Below are 14,243 nucleotides of genomic sequence, written 5' to 3'. Positions count from 1 at the left end.
AGCTTTCTGCTCAACAGGCTGAATTAACTGCTGTAATCCATGCCTTGAGGGACTATCCTGAGCCAATCAATATTCTTTCTGACTCAGCATATGTAGTTCATGCTGCCAAAATGATTGAAACCGCTACCATTAAACAAAATTTACCTATCTTGTTATTAGATCTATTTACAGAATTACAGACTGTTGGGAAAGAAGATACTCATTTTATATCACTCATATCAGAGCACTTACTAACTTACCGGGACCTCTAGTTGAAGGTAATAAAGAAATTGATTGCTTGGTAACACCTGTGTTACAAGAAGCTCAACATTTTCATGATTTAACACATGTAAATGTTCAAGGCCTTAAAGAGATTTGGAATAACATGGGCTAAAGCTAAGACAATTGTCCGTCAATGTTGTGCATGTCAAACTATTAACAATCCTTCTCAATCTGAGCCTGGAGTTAACCCTAGGGGACTTGTCCCAAATGCACTCTGGCAAATGGATGTTACTCATTATTCATCTTTTGGGAAATTATCATTTATTCATGTATGTATTGACATTTGCTCTAAATTTATTTGGGCTACTGCTCAATCTGGTGAATCTGCTAAACACGTTATGTGTCATTTATACGCCTGTTTGGCAGTCATGGGCCTGCCACAAGCAATTAAAAGTGATGATGGTCCAGTTTATATCAGTTCTCAATTTAAAACATTCCTGGATACATGGCATATTGCTCACTCCACTGGTCTCCCTTACAACCCCCAAGGACAGGCTATTGTGGAACGAGCCAATTTACATGTAAAACAGGCTCTTCAAAAACAAAAAGGGGGAGACACAGTAATAGTTAAGTCACAACAGACACTTTTGAATAAAACTTTATTCACTTTAAATTTTTAAAATTTGGCCCCTGATGGAAAAAAAAGCGGCTGCAGAGAGACATTTTAATACGGAACGAAAAAAGATTAACTTCCCTCAGGCTGAACAGCCCTTGATTTGGTGGCAGGATCCATTAACAAACTTCTGGTCCCCTGGAAAACTTACTACGTGGGGTAGGGGATATGCTTGTATTTCACCAGGTCATGGATTACAACCACAACCTATTTGGATTCCATCAAGAAGAATCAAACCATATCATGAGTGAGTCTGCAGAGCATTCCTTGACTCCAGATCCCAAATGATAATGATAAGGGCTCATCTTCCCACTTCAAACATCTAACCAGAGAGGCTGAAAATCTATTAAGAGAAGGACTCAGAAAGGTGTTGAGAAAACATAAACCAAGGAACGCAGAAACTATGAAGGGCCAAATAGTGTTAAGGATAAATTCATAGCTTAATTGGTGCCAGATATATGGAGAAAGCCCCCCAAAATTGGCTTTTGGCCCTGCTCAGGACCTGGAGCACCCCCCCCAGAATAACAACTCAAATATGTTACAGTCGGGGCCAGGAAGAATGAAAAGAGCACAAGAAGAGAGATAGAGAAAAGGCTGAGGCTCTAATGAGTCAACCTGGGAGTTCCCAAGGTGCAAGGGCTAAGGCAGAGACCTATGATTGGAGCCTCTTTCCTAGAGATCACTGGGAGAGGGACTGCCCCTGAAGACGAAGGTCTCTGTGGTTGACCCCTCAGGTCCAGGATCAAGACTGATGGGACATTTCCATAATGGCTCCTTTCATTATCACCATTCAGGAGCCCTGGGTGACTCTAAATGTAGGAAGACAGCCTATTGACTTCGTCTTGAATATGGGAGCCACTTTTCTGTCCTCCTCTCCAATCCTGGGCCCCTTCTTCATAAATCTGCCACATTCTTGTTTCTGGCAAGCTGGTTACAAAATTTTTTTACACCTTTTTGAGTTGTGACTGGGAATCCGTTTTCTTCTCTCAATGCCTTTCTGATTATTCCAGGGAGTTCAACTCCTCTTTTGGAAAGAAATACTTTGTGGGAGGTTGGAGCCTCAATTTATATGCCAATAGAACTTAAAGTTTATATCTGCCTTCAGTGGACTAGATTTAAAGATGCCTTTATTTCTGCATTTCGTTGACTAAGGCCTTGATATTATTATATTCATTTGTTTATTTTTATATTATACATATGAGTGATGACATACAGTATTTGTCTTTCTCTGGATTATTTCACTTAGCATGATACCCTTCAGGTCCACTCATATTGTTGCAAATCGCAACATTTTATGCCTTTTTTATGGCAAGTAATATTCTACTTTATTATTATGTGTGTGTGTGTATGACAGCTCTATCTTTGTTTTAAAATTTTATTTGAATTTTTTTTATGGCTGCACTCATAGAATATGTATGTTCCCAGGCCAGGGATTGAATCCCAGCCACAACTGTGACCTACATCACAGCTGTGGCAATGCCGGATACTTTAATCCACTGGGCCAGGCAGATTGAACCCAGTCCTTAACAGCAACCAGAGCTACTACAGTTGAATTTTTAACCCGCTGCACCACAGAGAGAATTCCTGAATATTTTAAAAAAATTTTATTGAAGTATAGGAGTTCCCATTGTGGACACGGTGGAAATGAATCTAACTAGTATCCATGAGGATGCAGGTTTGATCCCTGGCCTCACTCAATGGGGTTAAGGATCCGACGTTGCCATAGGTTGCAGTGTAGGTCACAGATGTGGCTCAGATCCCATGTGGCTGTGGTTGTGGCTGACCTACATCAGCAGCTGTAGCTCCAATTTGACCCCTAGCCTGGGAACTTCCACATGTTGCACGTGCAGCCCTAAAGAAAAAAAAAATTATCGAAGTATAGTTGACTTACAATGTTGTGTTAGATTCAGGTGTACAGCAAAGTGAATGAGTTATACATATATCCATTCTTTTTCAGATTCTTTTCCCATATAGGCCATTACAGGATATTGAGTAGGTGTCCCTGTGCTTCTTGTTATTGATTGTGTATAGTGTGCCTCTGGGAATCCCAACCTCCCAATTGATCCCTGCCTTTAACATTTCCCCTTTGACATCTTCTTCACCTGTTGATAGAAGCTTTAGTCTGATTTGCCATTTTATTGTTTAATTTTGACAATGAGAGTATTTTTCTCATGGAATTTTGGACATTTTCACCTTGTGGAAAAATTATTTAGAATTTAAAATTTTAGGGAGTTCCCATTGTGGTGCAGTGGTTAACGAATCCGACTAGGAACCATGAGGTTGCGGGTTCGGTCCCTGCCCTTGCTCAGTGGGTTAACGATCCGGCATTGCCATGAGCTGTGGTGTAGATTGCAGACGCGGCTCGGATCCCGTGTTGCTGTGGCTCTGGTGTAAGCCGGTGGTTACAGCTCCGATTGGACCCCTAGCCTGGGAACCTCCATATGCCGTGGGAGCGGCCTAAGAAATAGCAAAAAGACAAAAAAAAAAAAAATTTTAGCAGTTTATTTTATATTATATAAGTATAGCTGGTATTTTGCTTTGATGGATTTTAAACTGACAGGTTTAAAATGCCTCATCTCACAGTGTCCATAGATTACATCTGGAAACAATGTTTATTTAAAAGTAAATCTGTTTTTGGTCTATTTAGGACTTGGTATGAAAAGCATACAATGCAAGCAAATACACTTGAGAGAAGATATTTTAACAGGAGGCTTCACTGGTTTATTTATTTAACAGCATGGAATGAAATTCTTGTTTCTTACTTGAATGAGAAAGTGAAAAAGGCCCAGTCATCCTCCAGGAAGAAAATCAGATTCTGATTGAAACTTCAGCAGAAGTTGGGAAGCGTGGAAGAACAGGATCATCTTCCAGCAGGTGCAATTGAGAACATAGAACATATAGAACTGGGTTTCCCACCCATGAGGTGGATAGATTTGAGTAATTACTTACGAGTTGTGTTCTGGGTGGCAGTGGTAGGGGCAAAGGGTCACGCTTTCTTCTTGGGCACAAGCAAGTCTGTAGAATCATTCAGCAGCTTTACTGGCAGACTTAGCCTGTGTCCTAGTGTCATGGACTGTCACCTATAGCAATAACTGGTGGCCTTTAACTTCTCATCAGAGACAACATTCCCCTCTTCCTCTCTTCTCTTGCTCTTTCTCTCCTTGACTTCTGTGAGGGGTAGCAGGATCATGACCAGCAGCTGACACTTAGGGCACAGGAGAGTAATGCTCAGGGACAGCATGACATTTTCTGAGGAGACCTGGTAGATGGAGGCTGCTAGTGCCCCCTTTTGCACGTGCTATAGGCAGTTGGCGATCAAAAGGGATGCAGCTGTGATCAGCAATGGCAGTCTTATTTTGGGTAGGTAGAAAATGGCAGAGCAGAAGAAAGAAACAAGAGGATGCAAGACTGATCAGGGAATTATCTGAGTGAAAAGACTCCCACTGGCCGTAACAGTGTCAGATATTTGCAGGTACAGCACGTTGTTGATTAGAAAAGAACCTCCTTGTTCTGAAATGTCTTCATCAGTGAAAGTGAAGGAGATGAGTTCAGCAGGGACACAGTGAATGCAAGTCTACTCCTCTGCATTGAAGGGGCCTTGGGACTGGTCTGCAGAACTCAAACTTACTTTCTGTAACAGCTTCTCCTGGCTCTCAGCCTACACACTTTTCTCTGTCTCTGAGTTCCCACAGCCTCAAGTTTAGCATGAAGTGGTGGTTGATGGTGGGAGCAGTCTCAAATTGTTTTGCAAGTTTTTAACTTAGCTAGGTCAGGGATTATGTTTTGTTTTACCTCATACCCTCATTTATTTGTCCCATAGTAGGAGTACAAAAAATACATTCTAATTGGAAATAGATGGTGTAAAGAGTTCTGAACTTGGAGGCAGATGATCTGGACTTTAATTCGTTTTTTTTTTTTTTTTTTTTTTTTCTTTTTATGGTTGTACCTGGGACGTATGGAAATTCCCAGTCTAGGAGTCAAATTGGAGCTGCACCTGCTGGCTTATGCGACAGCAATGCCAGATCCAAGCTCCATCTGCAACTACACCACACCTCGTGGCAATGCTGGATACATAACCCACTGAGCAAGGCCAGGGTGAAACCCACATCCTCACAGACACTATGTTGAGTTCTTAACCTTCTAAGCCACGATGGGAACTCCTAATTTGGTTTTATGCTTTTCTGCTTTCTTCACTGGGTTGATATAAGAATTCATGAAAAATGCTGTTGGTTCACAAACTGACCCATGTACATGAAGGGCAGAGACTATTCCAGGGAGAAGAGAAAAGACGCATACCATTCTAGATGGGTAGGTAGGTGATGGTTTTAATAAGCAAGGAAACTTACGTGCAAGGCTTGCCTTGGGTGGCCACAAGACGAGTAGATCTTGGTATCTGCTCAGCAGAATCTGAAAAGTTTAATATAGCTGGCTTTGATCATGTACACTGTCCAGATGGTCTCAACAACACCTTGCTCCCTCAGGGCAGCATCTATGAAAATTACTCTCAAGTAGGGGTGGTGCATGGATGTACTTTCTAAGGCCAGGGGGAGCAGGTGGGGAGCCTCTGATTGCCTAGGGTCTAGCTCTAGGGTCAACCTCTAGTCATACCTTCCTAATGACCTTCTCTGACAAATAAGAATCTCCTTTTGTGAGCTTGGAACTACTATAGAAATGTAATACACCCATCATTTAGGTTTTTTTTTTTTTTTTTTTTTTTTTTTTGCTATTTCTTTGGGCCTTCCGAGGCATATGGAGGTTCCCAGGCTAGGGGTCGAATCGGAGCTGTAGCCGCCAGTCTACGCCAGAGCCACAGCAACGCGGGATCCGAGCCGCGTCTGCAACCTACACCACAGCTCAGGGCAACGCCGGATCGTTAACCCACTGAGCAAGGGCAGGGACCAAACCCGCAACCTCATGGTTCCTAATCAGGTTCGTTAACCACTGCGCCACGACGGGAACTCCTCATTTAGGTCTTTATTCAACTCTTACCTTCACTGTGAGAACTTCCTGGTTCTTTAGCCGGATCTAGACTTGGGGAAGTGACTGGCTCCAAGCCTGGACTTGCCCTTGCCTGTCACACACTGCCCTGTGTGTGAGTTATTTGCAGAGTCTCAACTGTTTTCCCAAGTGTATATTTTTATTGCAGGTGCTTAGATATCTACCCTGCAGAGGTGGTACAGTATTGGTCTCTGTTGTCTGTAGGCTGCAGGCAGGCTATTTTTCTTATTGGTGAATTGTGTTAGAGGCTGAAAAATCAGAGATCAATTTTTTAAAAAAGCTTACAGTCCAGTGAGGGAGATAGAACACAAACAAGCAGACATAAAAATATGTGATTATAAATTGTGGTAGGTGCCAGGAAGGAAACTAACAGTGAGGACATAGTTGGAGGGAGACAGACTTTGAGCAGTTAGAGGTGTCCTCTATTAACAGGGACCTGAGGGAGAAAACAAGCTAGCCATGCTGAGAGCTGTGATAAGAACATTCTGGCCTGAGGGAACAGGATGCATCAAACTCAAAGCCACTGCCCCTCTTGTCTGATGGCCTGTAGAAGCCTTCTAGGCAATACTGTGCTGATAAACTGGCTCTTGAGTGCAGAGAGGTAGGGAAACGTGGATTTGTAGCATTTGCAAGATTACTTGGTATAAATACTCACCTATTTCAGTCTTTTTTTTTTTTGCTTTTTAGGGCCATACCTGCAGCATATAGAAGTTCCCAGGCTAGGGGTCAAATTGGAGCTTCAGCTGCTAGCCTATACCACAGCCACAGCAATGCCAGATCCGAGCTGCATCTGAGACCTACACTGCAGTTCATGGCAATGCTGGGTCTGGATCCTTAACCTATTGAGTAAGGCCAGGGATCAAAACCGCATCCTCACGGATACTAGTTGGGTTCATTTCTGCTGAGCCACAACAGGACTCTGTATTTCAGTCTGTTAACCTGATGGCACTAGATGTGACCTTGGGAAGATATGGACACAGTTAACTTTCTTGAACTAGAGCAAGCCATCAGCCACCTACCACCGTGTAAGCCTTCCTGCTCCCTTCTTGAGGTGTTCCCCTCTGTTGTCCATATAGCAACTAGAGTACTCTTTTTTTTTTAATTGAAGTGTAGTTGATTTACAATGTTGTGTTAGTGTCAGGTGTACAGAAAAGTGATACACATTCTTTTTCAGGTTCTGTTCCATTACAGATTATTACAAGGTATCGAATATAGGTCCCTGTGCTATACAGCAGGTCCTTGTTATTTATTTTATATATAGTAGTGTGTATTTGTTAATTGCAAACTCCTAATTTATCCCTACCCCCCTCCCACACTTTCCCCTTTGGTAACCATAAGCTTGTTTTCTGTTTTTGAGACTATTTCTGTTTTGTAAATAAGTTCTTTGGTATCTTTTTTTAGATTCCACATGTAAGTGATACTCATATGATATTTGTCTTCCATTCTTTTTTATGACTGACTAATACTCTGTTCTCTCTCTCTCTCTGTATATATATGTATACACACACACACACACACACACACACGTATACCACATCTTCTTTATCCATTCCTCTGTTGATGGGCATTTGGGTTGTGTCCATGTCTTGACTGTTGTAGATAGTGTTGTTACGAACTTTGGGTGCACGTATCTCTCTTTTTTTTTTTTTTTTTTTTTTTGTCTTTCTGTCTTTTCTAGGGCCGCACACATGGCATGTGGAAGTTCTCAGGCTAGGGGTCTAATCGGAGCTGTAGTTGCCAGCCTACACCACAGCCACAGCAATGCCAGATCCGAGCCACATCTGTGACCTGTACCACAGCTCACGGCAACGCTGTATTGTTAACCCCCTGAGCAAGGCCAGGGATTGACCCTGAACCTCGTGGTTTCTCATCGGATTCGTTAACCACTGAGCCATTACGGGAACTCCCACATATCTTTTTGAATTAGAGTTTTTTTTCTGGATGTATGTCCAGGAATGGGATTTCTGGATCATATGGTAACTCTATATTTAGTTTTTTAAGGAACTTCCTTACTGTTCACATCAATTTATATTCCCACCAAGAGTGTAGGAGGATTCTCTTTTCTCTATACCCTCTCCAGCATTTATTATTTGTAGACTTTTTGATGATGGCCATTCTGACTAGTATAAAGTGATACCTCGTTGTAACAAGAATACGCTTTTATTTTTTAATTTTTTTCAGAGTACTCTTTTTAAAGCACAGATCTGACCATGCCCTTTCCCTCCTCAATGCCTTCCCACTGTGTTTTGACTTTATTGTGACTTGGGCAGAGTCCTCTTGGAAGAAGAGCCTAGACTTGATCCTGAGTTCTTGTGAAGAATTTTGGACCTCAGTCTTACAGATGCACAAATACATCTTTGAGCCAGCTAAACTTATAAATCATTTTAAAAGTATTCCTTTGACTCCACACAGCTTGCATGTAAATTCTCTCCCTTTCCCAGTCCTAACACTGCCCAGGGATAGAAATGTAGTTCATGTGTGTGAACACCCTTTGGCTGGTAGTGGTGTGTGTTAGATCGTTGTAGACCTTATGAGTCTGGTACAGCCAGAAAATTAAGGCAAAAAGTGAGAGAACTGTCCTCACTCACCTCTATTTTGCTAGTGTATCTTTCAGTACTCAACATGTGATAGGGGCTCAGTAAATGCTATTCTTCTTTTTCCTGCCTAGACATAGTACCTTCCTACCTTCTTGAAGGTGCCTAGACTTAAGCTAATGTATATGTCTGCCCTGGGGAGTGCTGTGGGCAGGAAGTGTGCATGGTTCAGAACTGGGGCATGCCTTGAATGGAGGCAGTGGGCATGTAGACAGTGCGTCCCAAGACTGGCTGAATAGGCCAAGGACGGCAGGCGCTGCCATCTCTTCAGTTAGAGAAGTAGCCTAAGTTCAATCCCAGGTTAATTAATAACTACTAATATTTTGACCATTGCTTTACAGTGTATACATTACGTTCACATAAATTTTCTCATTTAGTGTTGGCAGTAATCCTATGAGGTCACCCATTTTATAAGAGGAAATTGGAATTCATTAAAGTGATCTGCCCAAGGTCAAATCATTGTTGTTGGAACAAGGACTCGAGGTTTTCAGACATTCAATTTAATGTTTTCTATACTGTACGATATTTGATGTTAGAGATTTCTCCTGTGCCTTAGCTTTGCTGTGTAAATAGTACTTTGCTGGAAATCTTAGTTCAGTCTGCCAGACCCATTTGATTTCTCAGAGGGTTATGTTTTCCTTTGGTTGAACAGCTTTCTTCTAAGAATGCCAGACTTGTGATTGTAAATTAATTCTTTGTACCCTTGGGGGATTGTGTACGCAAGTGAATTGTAGCAACACATTTTTACAGATGGCGCTGGTAAAAGAACCCCTTTAACTATTGCAGCCATTCAGAAGACTCGCAGAAGCCCCAGAGGGACAGCGGCTGGCAGTTGAGTGATATTCAACATTTTTTAACTAAAAGGTACCTTATTAAACACACTAGTAAGAAGGCTTCAGCTGTAACTGCTTAAAGTCCTTTAATAATGAGAACATTTTATTACTGCAGTGAAGAGTATGTGCCAAGAAATTCTGTACTTAAAAATTAAGTAAACCAAAAAGCTTTGACACAGAATAACTTCCAAAAAAAAAAAAAAAAAAAAAGAACATGGTTCAGTATGCAGACTTAAACAAACCAATCCTTAAAACTCAAAATGAAACCCAACCTTTATTCCATTTATATCATAGGCTTCTATAAATCCAGTGTGGATTTGGGAACTAAAATTTTATTTATTTAATTTTTTAGGCTTAATGCCAAGGATTGAAGGGTGGAAGTTTGACTCCTAGGCTAGGGGTCAAATTGGAGCTGCAGCTGCTGGCCTACGCCACAGCTATGTCAGATCCAAGCCGCGTGTGTGAACTATACTACAGGTCATGGCAACACCAGATCCTTAACCCACTGAGCAAGGCTAGGGCTCGAACCCACATCTTCATGGATACTAGTTGGGTTTGTAACCTGCTGAGCCCCAGCAGGAACTCCCTAAAATTTAAACAAACAGAAGAACATATAAATGACTTGAAGAACATATACACAAATACTTTTATGATTTTTGAATTGGAGGACTTCCTGAGTATAAATGAAGAAACCATAAAGAATAGATTTGCGTAGATGGAAAAATTTTAATTATGTGTGTCAGAAACTGTAATATGCAAAATTAAGAGGAGGCAAATGATGTGCTGGGAAAAATACTTCCACCTGCTAGGTCAAAGTATTATTCTTAATATAGAAAATAGGCAAAAGCTAAGAGTTCACAAAGAAATACAATAAATAAATATATGTGACATCATTCAACCGCATGAAAAGTCGAAGAAGTGCACATTAAATCTACAGCGAGATACTTTTTTTTTACCTGCTCAGACTGGCAGGGGGACATTTTCAATCTTACATTTTGTGAATACTTCTGGAGATAATACAGCAATGTGCATTAAGAGCCATAAAAATTCTCATTTCTTCGAGGTTAACAAGAAATTCGCTGGACTTGTATGAAGAAAATCAACTTAAATTTTTAAAAAATTTTTTATTTTTACTGTGGGACATACCATGTTTCTACATGGAAAGATTCAGTTTTGTAAATATGTATACCAATTTCCCCCCCAGTTTTAAGTTTAATGCAATTCTAGTAAAAAGCTCCATTAGTATTTTATTTGGGGAGGTTGATGGAAATTGACAAAATGATTTTAATTTGTCTTTTATGTTCTTTTTTTAATTTTTTTTTTTTTTTTTTTTTTTTTTTTTTGGTCTTTTTGCCTTTTCTAGGGCTGCTCCCATGGCATATGGAGGTTCCCAGGCTAGGGGTCTAATCAGAGCTGTGGCCACTGGTCTATGCCAGAGCCAAGGCAACGTGAGATCTGAGCTGTGTCTGTGGCCTACACCACAACTCACGGCAACGCCAGATCCTACCCATTGAGCAAGGGCAGGGACCAAACCCGCAACCTCATGGTTCCTAGTCGGATTTGTTAACCACTGAGTCACGACAGGAACTCCTGTCTTTTATGTTCTGAGTAAATCATTTTCTTGGGGCACAGAAGATTTTCTTATGGAAGAATAAAGAGGAAAGTAAGCCAAGAAGATTTTAAATAGGAATGATAAACAGGAAAGATATCTTCAGTGGGATATTAATATGTGTTATAAAGACAATAAAGCAAAGGCAGGGTTCTGCAAGAAAAGACAGTGCTATAGATCCAGCAGAATAGAGTGAGCACATATAAACCCTAGTATATGTGGGAATTTAGCATGTGATAACAGGGTAAAAAAATATAACTATTCAAAAAATGGTACTGGTCAATTAATAAACTATTTGGAAGAAAGTAGCAATAGATTTTTACCTGGTAGCATATAACAAATCCCAAATGGAATTAGTTAAATAAAGAGCAATGACACTGTAAAAAACTAGAAAATAAAGATGAATGCCTATATGTTTTTCTAGTGAGAAAGTAAACAAAAGCTGTAAAGGGAAAGATTGATAGAGCTGATTACACAATCATTTAAAATTACCACAAGTTAAATAGGTAAATTATTACTTACAACGAAAAACAATACAGGAGTTCCTGTCATGGATCAGTGGGTAATGAACCTGACTAGCATCCATGAGGACGCGGCTTCGAGCCCTGGCCTCACTCAGTGGGTTAAGGATCCGGCATTGCCATGAGCTGTGGTGTAGGTCGCAGACGCAGCTCAGATCTCACGTTGCTCTAGCTGTAGTATAGGCTGGCAGCTACAGCTCCAAATGGACCCCTAGCCTGGGAACATCCATAGGCCGTGGGTGAGGCTCTAAAAGCCAAAAAGCCAAAAAAAAAAAAAAAACCAAAAAAACAAAAAACCAAAAAAACCAAAGTTAAAATCTTTAAAAAAGAAAAAACCTAAAGAGCTTGTTCATGACCACCCTTAGGTTTGATCATTCACAAGGGTGATTACAGAACTCAGGAAAGTACTATATTTATAATTAAAGTGTTACTGTAGTGAAAGGAAATAGACTAAAATCAGCAGAAGAAAGAGATGCATAGGCCAGTGTCTGGCAGGGGCCCAAACATGGGTTCTGGTTGTCCTCACCCCACGGAGTCATGCATGGCATTGTCTTCTGGCCTTGATGCGTGACGTGATGATACTCACAAAATATTGCCTATTGGGAGATCACCAGGGCCTTCGGTATCCAGAGTTTTAATTAGAGCTTGATGGCTGGCTTTGTTTCCATCCCCTCCAGAAACAGACTAGAGACTAAAGACTAGCTTTTAGTCTCTGGTTCCTCCAGAGGTCAAAACTGGTATGGCATGGCTCAAAGCCCCAACGTAAATTGATCAGGTTAGACTCTATCTCAGGCAAACAAAGACACTGTTGTCAGTCAGAGCCTTCCTGGGGCCTTGAGATCACCTATCAGCAGCCAAGCACAAGAAAAAAGTGCCAGTGGATTCCATTTCTGGTGTGGGCTCTCTTCTTGGCTTGTAGGTGGCTGCCTTCTTGCTGTGTTCTCACCTGGTGGGGAGAGAGAATTGAGTTCTGATGTCTCCACTAATAAGTTCCCTAATCTTACTGGATCAAGCCTCCACCCTTATGACATCATTTAATCATAATTGTTTCTTCACTCCAATTACGGCCACACTGGGGGTGAGGGCTTCAACTAAGAATTTTGCAAGAATACAACTCAGTCCACAGCATACATGAATAAATATTAAATTGTAACTTTTAGAAAACTAATAAGTAGTGTGAAGACTCCCACCCCACCCCTCCCAGCACCCTCCTGGTCTTTCACCCTGTCTCTACCCACACCCATCTTTCACTCCCACTCCTATGCTGAGCCTCATTAGCATCTTCTACTGATTCCACACTTGGTGATAAAAGAAGGTGAAAGGTTAATGATCAACTTGGCTGCATTGAAATACCCTGTTTTTGTTGCAGCACATCTATTATTTGCTTACTCGCCTATTATTCCACCAGGTCTCCTAAGTGATCTTTTGTACAAAAAGAAGAGAAAATGTTGCAAGGTAATTTATGAGGCTCAGCAGGAACTAAAAAGCAACTAGATCTGGAGTTCCAGTCGTGGCACAGTGGTTAAAGAATCCAACGAGGAACCATGAGGTCGAGGGTTCGATCCCTGGCCTTGGTCAGTGGGTTAACGATCCGGCGTTGCGGTGAGCTGTGGTGTAGGTCGCAGACGCGGCTTGGATCCCGCATTGCTGTTGCTCTGGCGTAGGCTGGCAGCTACAGCCCTGATTCGACCCCTAGCCTGAGAACCTCCATATGCCGCGGGAGCGGCCTAAGAAATGGCAAAAAGACGACCAAAAAAAAAAAAAAAAAAAGGCAACTAGATCTAACAGTAACATTTATAATGAGCACATAATGTCATAATTAGACACAAGAAAATATAAGGAAAGCTAATGTCATTAAAATTTCCTGTATATTACTTTTCTAGGGCTGCCATAACTGAACACCACAAAAAAGGTAGCTTAAACAGCAGAAATCATTGTCTTGGAGTTCTGAACACTAGAAGTCTGAGATCAAGATGTCAGCAGAGTTGGTTTCTGGTGAGTCTCTCTTCCTGCTTTGCAGATGGCCACCTTCTCGCCATGTCCTGTCATGGCCTTTTCTCTGTACAGAGGGAACTCTCTGGTCTCTCTTTCTCTTCTTGTAAGACACCTGCCCTATAGGATTAAGTCCCCACCCCCAATTCTCTAGACTGACCACCTTTCACCTTAATTACCCACTTAGAGGTCCTGTCTCCAAATACGGTCACGTTGAGGGGTTAGGGATTCAACATATGAATTTGGGGAGGACACAACTCAATCTCTAATACTGGTTCCAACTTCAGTTTTCTAATATAGATCCAATTGCCTTGAACTCGGCAGAGCATCTGAGAGAGAGTTGGTCTCTCAATTTGGACTGGGTTCTTCACTGGGAAACAACCCCTATCACCTCTAAAAATGTGTTTTGTTTTACATTGATTATACAGCAAGTGTATCATTGTGCAGGCCTTGTCTTCCTTTACCTTGTTAGGTGTTAGCTATCAATCCGCATGGCTTCCTTTCACCCACTTCCTGCAGGCCCTATTAAGGCATTGCCACCTTCCTCTTGTTTCTCTCTGCGGCTCTTGTCACATACATTATCTGACCCCAGAGCTCCATACTGAGCTCAATGCCAACCCTATGTTCATGAGACATCTTTGGTCACAAGTGAAGCTTGAGGAGAACAAGTCGGCCAGGGAAATGAGCACAAAATGATGGCACCTTGATATTCTTCTTCGTCCAGGAAGGCCTCTCCATGGCCAGCACAGAGCAAGGGCCAGGCTCTTTTCCAGTTCCCTCTTATGTGTCTCCATGACCTTGATCACAGGTTGTAGGAAGCTG

At 41.6% G+C, this 14,243-nt stretch overlaps 1 protein-coding gene across 12 annotated transcripts in view; it reads left to right on the top strand.

Annotated features, from left to right (window-relative positions):
- TNFSF4 (TNF superfamily member 4) overlaps positions 1-14,243 on the top strand; it is a 322,273-nt gene that overhangs the window by 41,727 nt on the left and 266,303 nt on the right. For all 12 annotated transcript variants that reach the window (XR_002346951.1, XR_002346943.1, XR_002346944.1 and 9 more), the window contains exons 3-4: positions 9,253-9,330; positions 13,313-13,424. Coding sequence is in view for 2 of the 12 variants with exons in the window: in XM_021102255.1 (XP_020957914.1) it covers positions 9,253-9,330; positions 13,313-13,424 (190 nt within the window). In the remaining 10 variants the exon portion in view is untranslated. The remainder of the gene's footprint in view (positions 1-9,252; positions 9,331-13,312; positions 13,425-14,243) is intronic.

Source organism: Sus scrofa, chromosome 9 (genome assembly GCF_000003025.6).
Source record: "Sus scrofa isolate TJ Tabasco breed Duroc chromosome 9, Sscrofa11.1, whole genome shotgun sequence".
NCBI classification, from domain to species: Eukaryota; Metazoa; Chordata; class Mammalia; order Artiodactyla; family Suidae; genus Sus; species Sus scrofa.
This window is presented reverse-complemented; position numbering and strand designations above follow the sequence as displayed.